The sequence below is a fragment of the Fistularia commersonii genome, chromosome 1 (genome assembly GCF_037954325.1).
Source record: "Fistularia commersonii isolate RoL2024-O1a breed Wild chromosome 1, RoL_Fcom_v1.0, whole genome shotgun sequence".
In the NCBI taxonomy this organism is placed as follows: Eukaryota; Metazoa; Chordata; class Actinopteri; order Syngnathiformes; family Fistulariidae; genus Fistularia; species Fistularia commersonii.
Window position 1 is genome coordinate 5,747,611 of NC_141284.1, and position 13,913 is coordinate 5,761,523.

The 13,913-nt window shown below is 47.8% G+C and overlaps 3 protein-coding genes across 3 annotated transcripts; 1 reads left to right on the forward strand and 2 right to left on the reverse strand.

Moving 5' to 3' along the window:
• Positions 1-87: 87 nt before the first annotated feature.
• LOC147237250 (radial spoke head protein 4 homolog A-like) lies at positions 88-5,128 on the reverse strand. Its single transcript, XM_086146138.1, has 7 exons — positions 4,870-5,128; positions 3,888-4,113; positions 2,688-2,975; positions 1,460-1,909; positions 1,250-1,394; positions 590-707; positions 88-500 (listed from the first exon to the last, which is right to left on the reverse strand). The coding sequence occupies exons 1-7, from the start codon at positions 4,974-4,976 to the stop codon at positions 269-271; spliced, it is 1,566 nt and encodes a 521-aa protein (XP_086002264.1). The 5' UTR covers positions 4,977-5,128; the 3' UTR covers positions 88-268.
• A 1,058-nt stretch (positions 5,129-6,186) lies between these two features.
• Positions 6,187-9,799, forward strand: LOC147237251 (radial spoke head protein 6 homolog A-like). The gene is made up of 7 exons (XM_086145891.1): positions 6,187-6,319; positions 6,989-7,214; positions 7,328-7,606; positions 8,206-8,658; positions 8,750-8,891; positions 9,175-9,292; positions 9,380-9,799. Exons 1-7 carry the CDS (start codon positions 6,213-6,215, stop codon positions 9,615-9,617), a joined length of 1,563 nt encoding a protein of 520 aa, XP_086002017.1. The 5' UTR covers positions 6,187-6,212; the 3' UTR covers positions 9,618-9,799.
• A 217-nt stretch (positions 9,800-10,016) lies between these two features.
• On the reverse strand, positions 10,017-13,843 carry dohh (deoxyhypusine hydroxylase/monooxygenase). Its single transcript, XM_086145904.1, has 6 exons — positions 13,717-13,843; positions 12,675-12,784; positions 12,418-12,585; positions 12,261-12,337; positions 11,538-11,793; positions 10,017-10,564 (listed from the first exon to the last, which is right to left on the reverse strand). Exons 2-6 carry the CDS (start codon positions 12,778-12,780, stop codon positions 10,254-10,256), a joined length of 918 nt encoding a protein of 305 aa, XP_086002030.1. The 5' UTR covers positions 12,781-12,784; positions 13,717-13,843; the 3' UTR covers positions 10,017-10,253.
• Between the last annotated feature and the right edge of the window lie 70 nt (positions 13,844-13,913).

Genomic DNA, 13,913 nt, shown 5'->3' on the forward strand with positions numbered 1-13,913 from the left:
TTATTTATTTTAATTGATTAATTAATTCGGTCCTCAGTTTCTGTGACCTGGACGCTTCAAACTTCTTAGTATCTCTTGTGTGGCTAAACATTGGACCGGGATAGAAACTCTGTTTTCTTGTGACACCGTCCGTCAAGTATGCCCAACGAACGGTGGAAAAGAAAAATGTTTGAGCCAAAGAAATGGAAACGTGTGATGATTATAGTTTCTAAAGTAGGAAAATGATTGATATTTGGTGTCTGCAGGAAATATCTACATAAATAGGATCTCAATAGTCCTCATCCTCCTCATCTTCTTCGCTCTCCATCATCTCCTCCTCAGCTGCTTGCTGCTCTTCCAAGGCCTCCTGCAGTGCCTGCTCCTCCTCCAGCGTCGGGTCCAGAGCCTCAGTGATCTCCGGCCCGCTGGGATACTCCTTCTGCGGCGGCGGCGGGATGGGCGGGCTGTACCCGTCGCCTGAGAACTTCAGACCCCATCCCACGTAGATGTTCTCAAACTTCCTGTGAGAAGACAAGGGGAGGGCGAGGCCACTTTTGAGAACCCGGTCAGACTTGGGAAATGGGGAACCTCGGGGGTCTGTCGCCCTTACTTCCCACATGCGTACGCGCACGCCCCGGGCCAGAGGTTGGAACGCAGCACAGCTATGGCGTGCTGGGGGGTGAGAGTGGAGGACATCTTGGAGGTCCAGGGAGGAGTGCCGAACATTTCTGAGCCACAGAGATTCAATGGAAAAAGAAAGTTGAAGATTGTTATGGGGTTTTGGGGAGGAAGACGTATTCTGAAAATTACATTTTGCACTGCACGAAGTTTTATCCATGGGTTCTCCCAAGTTCTCCTGCCTAGGTTCTCCATCTCCCACCAAGAGTCCAAAAAAAGGTTCACTGAATTGTCTACAGATGGGAATGAGACAGTGAATGGTTGGATGTCTCTATATCCCCGCCTTCCTAAAATAATCTATGTCATCTTTTTCAAGAAAACACATAAACAAAATAAAATAATCATTTTTGTCAAGAAGATGCACTCCAAGTGCAGGATAAGCACTTGGATGAGTGACTGAATGAATATTGTCCTGGTCATTCAGTGGCGACACTGTGCAGGACATTCCCGTTTCCCTGGATTGCCCTTCACGTTGAAGGACAACTCGTGATTGGCTTGGCGAATCTCCTACGCCTGGGAGAGCCAGGCGGATATCGGTACCTCGATATCAGTATCTCGAGTTACCTTTTCAAGGTTTCCTTCAAGGACTGACCTGCATCTTGAGAGAGGGGGGTGAGCAGAGGAGGTCCGAGCTCGGGCTCCGGCTCGTCAGGCTCCTCTTCCATGTCCTCGCCCTCTCCTTCCTCGTAGGACTCTTCCCCGGCCTTGGCAGATGGGTTGACCCAGGTGCAACGCCCCTGGAGGACACCACGCTTGAGGGTTAGAAGAAACTGAGGTCGACGACGGCGGCGGGGATCTCCACCTGCGGCAGGATATGCTGGACGTGATGCACCCAGGCGGACAAAGACTCCGCCATCTCCGGCACCGGGATGCCCTCGAAGTCCGGGTTGACCTCGCAGCTGTCCTGGGGCGTGTCCTCCTCCTCGTCGCCTTCCTCCTCGCTAGCTTGGTAGTAGCCCTGGGGGCTCACCTGGGTGCCGGCGGAGATGCGAGCGATCTGCGCCCTCAGGTAGTTGGCCTCGTTGCCGGGGAACGGCAGGTAGCTGATGATGGGGGCGTCCAACCTCCCCGTGAACAACTTCCGGATCTGGCGGGCCACGGTGATCTGGGCCGGAGTGACCGACGGGAGCTTGGACCATGGCAGGCCGGGCTCTTTGCACACGTAGTACGAGAACTTGTTCGCTCCTGTTCCAGCGGCCTCCTTCGGCACAGGAGGAGGTTGTTTGTAGATGGACTGAGGGAGGGGATCCATCTGAGGAGCAGACCAGAACATCAACCTTAACATAGTCCCTCTGAGTTGGTATAGAGCAGGGGTCGGCAACCCGCGGCTCTTTCATCGTCACACTGCGGCTCCGAGTGGCTTGGGAAAATAAATGATAATATTTAATCGAAGTGTATTCTATTCGTGTTTAATTCCTTTTTTTAACTTCTACTTCTAAGTTGGAAGATTATTGTGATCTTGAAATATTAAATAAAATTATATTTATTATCGTTCGCCGCTCAAAATAACGTCACGATCGCGGAAGCCGGTATACCCGCCAGCCGGTAGAGTCCCGATTTGCAGATGCTGTGCGCAGAAGTTCAGGAGCAGAAGTCCCATAAACCAGGTGAATTAGATATTTATGAAGATATTTTGCAAATATTTATTCTTAATTGTTTACCGACACAGTGATTTTTTTTCCCGATTTATTTTTAAAATTCAGGTCAAGGCTCCGCTACACGCTCTGAAAGCCCAAAGCTCAAAATGAGTTCATTACATAACTAAAATTACATTTTCTCCGTAATACTTTGTGAATTTCAGAAGCAACGCACCACAAACTTGTTTATACAAAGTGTAAAGGTAATAAAAAGCAATATATACAGTGGTACCTTTATTTTCAACGTCAAAAAGTAATTGCGGCTCCCAGTTAATTCTTTTCCGAGGATACCGGGTCCAAATGGCTCTTTGGGTGCTAAGGGTTGCCGACCGCTGGTATAGAGAGTCCTTTCCGCGACCGCAACAAATGCATGCTATTTCGACCGTCCCCCACCTCGTTCTCCAAGATGTCCTGAATGTCGCTCTCCCTCACTACATCCGCAGTCGCCAACCCGGGATTCTCCTCCTCCTCGTCCTCGCCGTCATTGTACTCGGCTTCGGCCACAATATAGTTGCTCTCCCTCCCGAGGATCTTGCCCCACAGCCGGCAGCGCTGCAGCGCCTGCGATTCCACCAGCTGCCGCAGGGCCAGGAAAATCCGTTGCATCTCCTCCCTCCCCAGGCCCACGCCGGCCTGCTCCAGGTAGAAGCTGACCTCGCTCACGTTGGGAAGGCCTTCATCCTGGCGGAAGACGGTACAAATGCTGTGTACCAAGAAATACTTCTTCATGGGTCCCTTCAGGCGTTACCACGGTAAGTCACGCTCCTCCATAGAACCCCATTTTCTGTATACTCACACCAACTAATTAACTCAATCCCCAATCTCAGCATCCTTCTTCTAATTTACCCACAATCCCTCTTCTAACCATGTCCAAACCATCTCATTCTGACTTAATCTCCAAAACATCTAACATGTTCTGTCCCTTTGATGGACTCATTCCTGATCCTATCCACTTAGACCATTTAGCACCGGGCCGCAAAAAGAGACTAAAGTTGTTTAAGAATTGAATGTATTGTTGTCTGCATTAATGTTCTTGATGTTTAATTTTGCGGCTTCTGCCTGCGCCAATTACTTTATCACATAGAGACCAAACACCCTGCATTAAAAGACAAAAAAAAATTAGAGGACAAAAAAAAAACATGCATCTTCTAACATGTAGAAGAAAAGCCATTTTTGGGGGTCAAAACATGATTATGGAGTAGATCAGACATGACACACTTTTGAGTGTTAGTGTCTATCGTCACCCCCCAGATGGGACCTCCTAGTCGCAGGGAAATAAGCTCAGGGCTCCAACTAATTCTGACTGCATAACGGTGAGTAGATCCTCTTCTTTTTGGTTTCTTCCTTCAGTTACCACAGTGAATCAACCTCCTCCATCTAACTGTACATTGGACGTTTATATTTGCCCGTGTTTGTCTCGACAAATCTTTATTAAAATACTATAATGCTTGATTAGAACAGAGGACCTAAAATTCCCTCTAATTGTGCTTTGTGAGGAAAGTTCTCCGTCCTGCTTCAGGGGAACCCGCATCGGTACATAATACGACAGAAGATCACAAATCAGAGTGTGTTGTGTTTTTGTGCGTGGCTTACTACGAGTTCCACTTCCTGCTCGGCCTCCTCCGGCCGGCAAAACAGCAGGCGCTGCTGCTCTGCGAGCAGCTCGGCGGCGTCGGTCTGCGGGACGTCCCGCAGGGTGCTCTGCTTGTCTTGGTAGAAGCACAGCTTCACGTTGCGGCTCATTTCCTCGATCACGTCCACCACGTTCTGCGGCCGCTCGTCCATCACCTTCAGCATCAGGCGGGTGAGGTGGTCGTAGCTGTGGAGAAACCCAGGCATTTATTCATTCATCATCTGTTCGTCTTATGCCAGAGGTTCATTCGGAGTGTGGGGCTGACCCTTTAAGCAATATAAGCGAATGCTTGGGGCACCGTGACCAACAAAGTCAGGAAAAAAATAACCTTCATTATACTTATATTTTAACTAGTTATTACTATCTCAAATTAATATTCCTAATGATAATACCAAATTTATTGTCGTGACCCCTTGTTGTATTTTTTCATTTTTACTGTTATCTGTTCAACGTTTTTTTTAATTTGGTATTTATGATATTCATTTTTTATTTATTTTTTATTTGGTTATTTATGCATGTTTGCTCTTCCTTCTGTAGGTTGTGGTGCAGCTTTGCATAGCATTGCAGTGCCCACCCCACTTAGCCTGAGTTTAAGTGACATCTATTGTTGTTTTAAACCCATTGAGGCATCATTTTTCGTTTGCTGTCATAAAATCAGATTAATACACAACAATTTCTAAATAATTTGGTATATTCCACAAAATGTGGATATATTGTGAAATCATAGGGAAACAGCAAGGATGTGTGAATGTTCAACAGAAACGATTTCTCTGTCACATTGCCTTAAACTAAAATCTTACACTAAGCTAAATTTAGCTAATCGATTAGCCTAAAAAACAGGTCTTATTTATGTTTATCTTGCAGACTGGTGACCGATTTATGCTAACAGTGCTTGCATGCAACAGTATCACGTGCACATGCGTGCACACACACAGCACTCACAGGTTGATGTCGCTCTTGGTGCTGTTTTTAAGCATGAAAGCCTTGAAGGATGTCGCGACTTGCAGCCTCTGTTTACTGATGTCCTTGTCTCTGTTGGGTTCCTCCATGGTTCCTGCAGCTGTGCTATCGCTTGGTCTCGCCGTCTGCTGCACACCTACGGGCTCCAGGGCGAACGATGGCCATGTGGCTGAAACATATGTGGTTGCTATGGATACCGTGATGCCATTTAGGGGAAGGCCGCCATGCCTGTGAGGTCACAGCCGGTGGGCAATCGAGTGAAAATATGTGATGTCACAAAGGGGAAGAGCACGGCCCTTGGTGAAGTGTGTGTGTGTGTGTGTGTGTGTGTGTGTGTGTGGTGGACTGTCAGTTGGTAAGAGAACAAGCTGTTCAGTTCACCCTAATCACATATTCTGTCATTTTTTTTAACTTTTGTACAATCACATCTTCAGAGCTCTTTCCCTCTCACTCACTCTCTCCTTCACACACACACACACACACACACACACACACACGCACACAAGCACAATATGCATATGTACAAAGCAGATTTGCCCTCACTCTCCATCCATTTCACTCTCTTATTTATTCATGCCTTCTCTATTAAAATAAATGATAGGACATTGTCCATCCATTTTTAGCATTTTTTTTTAGTTTATTGGATATCTTAGTTTATCTGGAATCGATTGGGGAAATAATATACGTATGAACTCAATGTTCATTTAATGTCCAAGTGTAATAAAATAAGCATTTATACGAATGACTATTATTATTATTATTATTCATAAACATTTTCATAGTTTAACCCTATATTGTGTGTTTGCATTATTTCCCAACATTCATGCTGGTTTATCAAGTCACATGCAGCGGGCAAGTGTGTAATGTAATCCATAGAAATGCAGTATTTTACAAATACTATGCATCTAAAAATGCATACTTATAAGAAAATAATACATAATGTCACAACAACCCATTACAGATGTATAAATGCACTGACAATATAAAATGTGAACAAAAATAACTTTTATATTTCTCAGTCCTGTCTAATGTGTCTTCAGGTTTTTTTTTTATAAAAGTCTGTTCTCTTTCAAGCGCCTCCTGCAGGGCTCCACGGCCGCTGTCATCGGCAACCCTGGCAACCGCTCTTGTTTGTGTATCCATAGCAACCGGGGGGGTCGGGGGTGTTCCCTCCACCATGCCTGGAGCTGCCCGTTCAACATCTACACTGCCGGTCCTTATGTTAACATAAAGAAACATGAACATGCGATTTTGAACGTGCGCTGAAGCGACCAGCAGCAAGTGTCGGAGTGGGGAAGGGACAGCGCGGCAGGAGGAGGGCACCCATGGAGGCTCGGGGTGGAAAGCGGGACGCCGGTATGGAGGGCCTGCAGGCCGCTGCTGCCTTCAAGGCCTACTTGCTCAAAAACAGCAGCAGGAGCAACATGAACCTGTGAGTAGTGGTAACAGTACGGGATTTTTTGCAGGAGATTTTCAAAATAAAAAAAAAAATATAAAGTTTTCCTGAAAATGAGGTAATGTGACTCTGAACACAACGCAATGGACAAAAGCGCATATAGGCTGCTACGATTCTATACAGGATGCATTTACCGGCGCGTTAGTGTGAGCATTATATTTTTCTGCTGTAGATCTTACACAGAATCTGCAGTTATCTGTCAATACTTCTGGTGTAACATGTAATAACATGGTCGTGACATTATGCCTATTTACTCGCATCTCCCTGAATCCACTTATATTTCAATTTGCACTTTAAGGTTTTTCAACTTGTACTGTGAAGTCAGTTTACATTTCTTTATTGTGTTTCTTTGCGGTAAGCTTTGATTGGCAGAGGATGCCAGGCAAGGTTCCCACCCAGTTGCTTTGGGGAACTCCTGGGGGGCGTGTGGGGGGGGGGGTTATCCGTTCTTTTTGTCGTTGCTGGTGCGCTTCCACGAACATTTGCATCGTAAAATGACCGACGCTTGCGAATCACGATGGGAAAGCATCCCTACCGATCGCATGTTACCATGGTAACGGGATTAAAGTTCCCACCGCGAGGCCGCGCTCTCAAATGTCAGAGGTCTGACCCTGTTGTTCCCCCCCCCCCCCCCCTCCCCCGCAGGTACGACCACCTCACCCGCCTGCTGCTTCGGGTGATGGACGAGCGGCCGCAGGACGCGGTGGACGTGATCGAGGACATGAGCCGTGACGTGAAGGTGCGCTTCTACCAGGACAAGCAGAGCACCCTGCGGGACGTCCCACAGGCCTCTGCTGCCGAGCTGCTCGCCGAGCAGCAGCGTGTGCTGTTTTCCCGGCCGGAGGAGGCCGAACATGAAGTGGAACTGGGGGTAGGCCCCACACACACACACACACACACACACACACACACACACACACACACACATACATCCTGCCTTTCCTTGATCTCCTACATGTGTCAATCATCACCATCTCCCACCAGACTGACCCTCCTCTTCCCAATGTGAGCGAGGTCGCCTTCTACCTGGAACAAGCCGGCGTGGGCCTGGGAAGGGAGGAGACCCAGAGGATCTTCCTCGCTCTACGACAGCTGGTGGACTCCTGGGGACTGCGACGCTGCCGGCTGTGGGGCAAGATCCTCGGAAGGGAGAGCAACTACTTCGTGGCCGAGGCCGAGTGCGATGACGGCGAGGAGGGGGAGGAGGAAGAGGAGGACGCCGGGGACGCGGCGAGAGGCGGCGAGGATGAGGAGGAGAACGAGGTGAGGGAATCGTGTGGAGTCCACCAAATTTCATGAAATTGAAATTGTAAAATATTATACATGATTAGTACACATTCAAGTACCAGCTTGTCATTAGTAAGATCTAATGTATTGATTTTATTTCAAAAACATTATACGCTGCTCAAAAAAATAAAGGGAACACTTAAAAAACACATCCTAGATCTAGATGAATGAAATATTCTTATGAAATACTTTGGTCTTTACACAGTTGAATGTGCTGACAACAAAATCACACAAAAATGATCAATGGAAATCAATTGTATCAACCCATGGAGGTCTGGATTAGGAATCACACTCAAAATTTAAGTGTAAAAACAAACTCCAGGCTGATCCAACTTTGATGTGATGTCCTTAAAACAAGTCAAAATGAATCTGTGTTGCTTCCTGAGTGGACACTATGATTTCACAGAAGTGTGATTGACTTGGAGTTACATTGTGTTGTTCAAGTGTTCCCTTTATTTTTTTGAGCAGCATATGTGGGTGGCAACCCTTTGTTAAACAATAGAAATGATAGTGGAACTAAGATACTTCTTGAGTGACCATTCTGATGAAGGTTGATGTTCTGGTCTGCTTCTCAGGAGGATCCGATCCCTCACTCAGTCTACAAACCTCCACCCCTTGTGCCGAAGGAGGCCGCTGGAACAGGAGCGAACAAGTTCTCGTACTACGTGTGCAAAGAGCCCGGCCTGCCATGGTCCAAGCTCCCGTCGGTCACACCGGCCCAGATCACCGTGGCTCGCAAGATCCGGAAGTTCTTCACCGGGAGGTTGGACGCCCCCATCATCAGCTACCCGCCGTTCCCCGGCAACGAGGCCAACTACCTGAGGGCGCAGATCGCTCGCATCTCCGCCGGCACCCAGGTGAGCCCCCAGGGCTACTACCAGGCCGGCGAGGAGGAAGGCGACGAGGAGGAGGAGGACACGCCCCAGGACAGCTGCGAGGTCAACCCGGACTTCGAGGGCATCCCGGTGCCGGAGATGGCGGATTCTTTGTCCGCCTGGGTGCATCACGTCCAGCACATCCTGCCGCAGGTGGAGATCCCAGCGGCCACCGCAGTCGTCGTCGTCGTCTCACCCGTCCGTCCTCAGTTTCTTCTAACCCTCAAAACGTGGCGTCCTCCAGGGGCGCTGCACCTGGGTGAACCTTGCTGTGAAGCGTGAGGAGCCCGACGAGGAAGAGGAGGCCGAAGAAACCGAAGAGGAGCCCGACGAGCCCGAGCCCGAGCTCGGACCTCCCCTGCTCACCCCACTCTCACAGGACGCAGGTCGGTCCAATGCTAAATTCCCCATTGGTGTGATTGACCGAAACCCCGCCTCCTCCTGATTGGCTCTAGTATAAAATGCAAGACCTCATTTTGTTGTCTTTTTTTGGGCCTGTGAGAAAACTCAGGTGCATCTGGCGCCTTCCTGTGTCGACTGAAATTCTCAACTGCAATGATGTCAGATTTTTTTTTTATGAATCACACTCTTCGAGTCTCACCTGTTGCATATTATGGGATTCAAAGACATGAGTCTATGTTAACAGCGTTGATTCCTGTTTGTTCTCAGAAATGTTTGGCACTCTTCCCTGGACCTCCAAGATGTCCTCCACTCTCACCCCCCAGCATGCCATAGCGGTGCTGCGTTCCAACCTCTGGCCCGGGGCGTGCGCGTACGCCTGCGGGAAGTAAGTCAGTGGACCCCAAAAGTCCCTATTTCCCCTGCATGATCGGCTTCTTAAAGGCAGCGTTGCCTACCCCTTGTCTCCTCACAGGAAGTTTGAGAACATCTACGTGGGATGGGGTCTGAAGTTCTCCGGTGACTGGTACAGCCCGCCCCTCCCGCCGCCGCCGCAGCAGGAGTATCCCAGCGGGTCGGAGATCACCGAGGCTCTGGACCCGACGCTGGAGGAGGAGCAGGCACTGCAGGAGGCCTTGGAGGAGCAGGAGGCGGCTGAGGAGGAGATGATGGAGAGCGAAGAGGAGGAGGAGGAGGAGGAAGATGAAAACTGACCGGAGCGGTCTTTTTTGAACATTTAGCTTTTGCTTCTTGTTTTCCATTTATCAGCTGTGATGAGAAGAACACACACTTTATTAGGTACACCTTGCTAATGCTTGCATGTGCTCTCTCTTCTCCATTCTCATGCTGGTTTGACCACAATAAGGTCATCTAAATCAATACACTGAGTTGCTGCAATGTGATCGGCTGATTAGCTGTTGCTGTTAACAAGGAGTTGAACGGGTGAATTTAACAAAGCAGCCATTGAGCGAATCCATCCCAGTTCCACCCAATACGGAAAACAGTTCCTCTACAGGTCCCTCTCTTTAGTGAGTGTCAGGTGCTGAATTCCACTGTCGCTGAGCAGCCGCTGAAATGCGACCTGGTTCGGTGTTTATGAAATCGAATCAAAATGAATTCCTACAGTTCGATTTTAATTTCTATTGACAAACAGCAGCTTCACACCTCCACATGATGGAACGTAAAAAGTGAAACCCTGGAGTGCGAGAGAAGAGATGGATGGGACTTTGAACTGAACCGAGTCCGACTCAGGATCCGGGGTTCAGATTGTGACCCAGGTCCCCGCGCCAAGCAAAGTTTAAGTATTAAAACGAGAGATAGGAGTCCGTCCAGGCGCTGGAGTCGGAGGTCTAACCCTGCAACCGGACTAGACCATCGGCGTATTGGAACTGCTCGCTGTTCTCATACTCCAGCATGTCCAACGCCACCACGCAGCTCTCCTTGACCACCCGCTCTCCGTCGGCACAGTAACGCTGCAGCACCGCCAGGCAGTCCTCTTTGCCGATGGAGCCCAGGGCCTCCGCTGCCTCGTGGCGGACCATGGGGTTTTCGCCGGTGCGTTCCAGGGCGGCGCACAGGGCCGGGACGGCGGCCGGGTGCTGCATCTGCCCCAGGACATACCCGATCTCGTGGCGGAACAGAGCGCTGGAGCACTGCAGGCCTGGAGCAGACAGCAGAGACAGCAGGGGGCAGCACTGAGTCACAAAAAGGCCACAGCATAGCAGCATCACACGCTAATGTGTCTCGCTACTCCCACCTAGTGGCCGATGATTTACAAAAAACAAATCATTTTACAATAACATTGGGGAATTCTTGATTAAGTTAACCCTTCTTCTTCTTCTTTCGGCTTTTCCCGTCAGGGGTCGCCACAGCGAGTCAACTTTCTCCATCTAACCCTATTCTCTGTATCCTCCTCTCTCACACCAACTACCTTCATATCCTCTCTCACTAAGTCCATAAATCTTCTCTTTGGTCTTCTTCGAGACCTCTTGCCTGGCAGATCCAATTCCAGCATCCGTCTACCAATATATTCTCTATCCCTCCTCTGTACATGACTGAACCATCTCAGTCTGGCTTCTCTGACCTTCTCTCCAAAACATCTAACATGTGCTGTTCCTCTGATAGACTCATTCCTGATCCTATCCATCCTGGTCACTCCAAAAGAGAACCTCAACATCTTCATCTCTACAACCTCTAGTTCTGCCTGCTGTTTTTTGGTCATTGTAACAGTTTCTAGTCCATACATCATAAGCCAATTAACAGAATTTGAGATGACAAAAATAAAATAAACATAAAGATTCCAAGAGATATTAAAAAATAAAATCACAATACAATCCCAGAATTGATGATAAAATTGAAAAAGATCTAGCTCTTAAATAAAAGAATAATATGTAACAGGTTTATCAACTCTATTTAAGAGCTAGATCTTTTTCAATTTTATCATCATATTATTCTATTATTTCTTTTAAATATACTCAAAAATGAGTCAGATCAGATGCTTAAACTCAACAAAACAAAGGTTGAATAAATAGATATAAAACAAGACGCCGTTGTCACTCAGTCTTTCTCCTGCGTCAAAACTGTGATGACGTGAAGAGAAGTGTCACCAAAGCAACACTTGTGTTTCCTCTTACCGTCTCCCAGCGCCAGCACCGCCTCCTCACTGCCCAGGTTGCGCAGCGCGAACATGGCACGGTAGCGCTCGAAGAGGGGCAGTGCCTCATCCAACAGGGCGGCGCGCAGCTCGGCCACGCTTTTGCGGGCCGCCGGTGGGGCGGGGTCCACGGAGCAGTACGGGTTCCCGTCCGTGCTTCCATCCTCCAGCTGCTTCTCGCCGCCGCTCTGCAGCCACTCCAGCCGTCGGACAGCTAGCTGACAAGTCTCTGCCACCTGTGGCCAGGAAGACGTCCGTCAGACCAGATGCGTCGAGGCTGGGACAGCGTTCAAACATTTCATTTGACTGAACGGGCAATTTCACATTTGATTCTCATGCGCAAGAAATGATCCCTGAGCATTTTTGTATGACAAACAGAATGGGATAATTTCTGCAATTTCCAGATAATATTGATATATTGCGTGCAGTAATCTTTGACTGCTCCCTGACCAGGAGGCAGGTGGTGCCCGTCGTTGACCTGGTGGAAAAAAGCAACTGCTTGGAATTTACCAGCATGTCTCAAAGGATCCAAGCCTTTGAACACTATGTCTGGGTACGAACCTTTTCAAACCTTGTTCTCCGTCAAGATTCTCATGTCGGTTTTCATGAGAAAATCAAAAGAAGAACTGTTTGTGCTGCCTCGTGCTGCTTGTGATGTGAACGCTACACTAGTTACTGTTAAAAAGGTTTTGTGCCTCCACACCTCAATAACAGGGTCCTGGCTATACTCCTTTAGCAGCTCCAGCACTGACAGGTCACCGATGGCGCCGAGAGCTTCTCCTGGAGACCAAAGACAAATTTATTTATTCATTCTTTACTTACACAGACACTCATTTGATCATGGGACACCTCGTCCTCACCAGCCTCATGTCGGACCATGGGCTCCTGCCGTGTGTCCTTGAGGACTTCCTTCAGCGTGGGTATGGCCCGACCATCCTGCATCTGTCCCAGGCAGTAGGCCAGCTCGTGCTTCAGCAGGGCAGACTCATCTGTGAAGGCTTTGCTGATCCAGTCGATGGCCTCGGCACCTGGCACGTGACAAGGCGCAACTCAGACATGCAAACACTCACCGCGTTCAAACAGTAACAACTGTGTATCTGCTGAGCGCACTCTTTACCTCCCAGGTTCTTCAGAGTAAAAAGAGCCCTGAAGCGCTGCGTCAGGTCCAATTTGGGGTCCACCAGAACCCGACCCACAGAAGAAACCTGCTCCACATTGGCCATCCTGCTGCATGGGGACAGAGGGAGCAATGGGGTCATTTGGTGGTATAAAAGGTCAAAGAAGTCAGACAACACGAAGGTGGATTTTGGTATGACATTAATAGGTTTTGATACTATAAATCTATAGCAAGTACCCTTGACATGAAGTTATGGAGTAAATTTTACTAACGGTAAACTGTTGACCTTGCCAAAGTTGGTCATGTTAAACCATGTCTTACAAGATAAATCAGAGTTCTCCTTCAATCAGAATCATAAACAACTGCTTTGTGACGTTAATTAAGACAAAAGTCAAGAGAGAGCTGCCAGTTGCTTCTGAAACAAGTAAGAAATCTGATATGATCCAGATCTTGTATTCATTTATTGATGTAGCCCTTAGCATTTCTAGCTGCAGCAACATGATCTACTTTTTTTCCACCAAGACGAGGCTTTGAGGGCTGCACTGACGTTATTGTGATAATACTTTTTAAATGTTCTAATTCGACATAAAACAACTTTTTCACCAACTTTGTTCATTTATAGTTTGATTGGCGAAAGTAAAGATTAATGTTTTTTTCATCCCTATATAGCTTTTATAGCTCACTGGCCTTCTTAATATAAGTAGGAACTTTATGTTTACATCTCCTGAAGTTCCCCCTGAAAGTGTCTCAATACAGTCCGCAGTTCGTCCGATGTGTAACAACAACATGACAGGCAGCTTTTAGTATTTTACATTCAATTTTATTCCACATCGGAGACAATGAAGTGATAACTTGGAGGCTTCTAGCCACGTTTCAGGTCCGAATTCGTTAACCTGATAGTTATGAAAGTATAGCCTGAAGAGGCTAACAGTTAGCTTCACAAGTGAACTCAAACTCGGACTAAACATTTAACGCAATTATCAATATCTAATTCGAAATAATTCATTTTCATCTCAATAATAGGGTAAAACTTAGTATTTACCTGAAAAACGAGTCAATGTAACAGGCTTGTATGATGGTAACAGCTCATTGCCGGCCGCCTGACAGCTGTGCTTCCCTTACGCTTCTGTCTGATAGCCCAGCCGCACGCGCTGCCTCACTGCGGCGACTTCCGCCGGAAGAACTTCTGGTGGACTTCTTTCACAATAAAAGCATGATTGCAACTTCCGGTACAAAAAC

Bases quoted from the DNA above. Each gene is read 5' to 3' on its own strand.
- LOC147237250 (XM_086146138.1), bottom strand. From the start codon at position 4,976: ATGGAGGAACCCAACAGAGACAAGGACATCAGTAAACAGAGGCTGCAA. The intron at 1,910-2,687 runs GTGGGGGACGGT...TCTGCTCCTCAG, and splicing joins AGGACATCTTGGAGAACGAG to ATGGATCCCCTCCCTCAGTC. The intron at 1,395-1,459 runs GTGGAGATCCCC...GGTGTCCTCCAG, and splicing joins TCCAGCATATCCTGCCGCAG to GGGCGTTGCACCTGGGTCAA.
- LOC147237251 (XM_086145891.1), top strand. From the start codon at position 6,213: ATGGAGGCTCGGGGTGGAAAGCGGGACGCCGGTATGGAGGGCCTGCAG. The intron at 7,607-8,205 runs GTGAGGGAATCG...TCTGCTTCTCAG, and splicing joins AGGATGAGGAGGAGAACGAG to GAGGATCCGATCCCTCACTC. The intron at 8,892-9,174 runs GTCGGTCCAATG...GTTTGTTCTCAG, and splicing joins CCCACTCTCACAGGACGCAG to AAATGTTTGGCACTCTTCCC.
- dohh (XM_086145904.1), bottom strand. From the start codon at position 12,780: ATGGCCAATGTGGAGCAGGTTTCTTCTGTGGGTCGGGTTCTGGTGGAC. The intron at 12,586-12,674 runs GTAAAGAGTGCG...GTCACGTGCCAG, and splicing joins TACTCTGAAGAACCTGGGAG to GTGCCGAGGCCATCGACTGG. The intron at 11,794-12,260 runs GTGTGGAGGCAC...TCCTGGCCACAG, and splicing joins GCCAGGACCCTGTTATTGAG to GTGGCAGAGACTTGTCAGCT.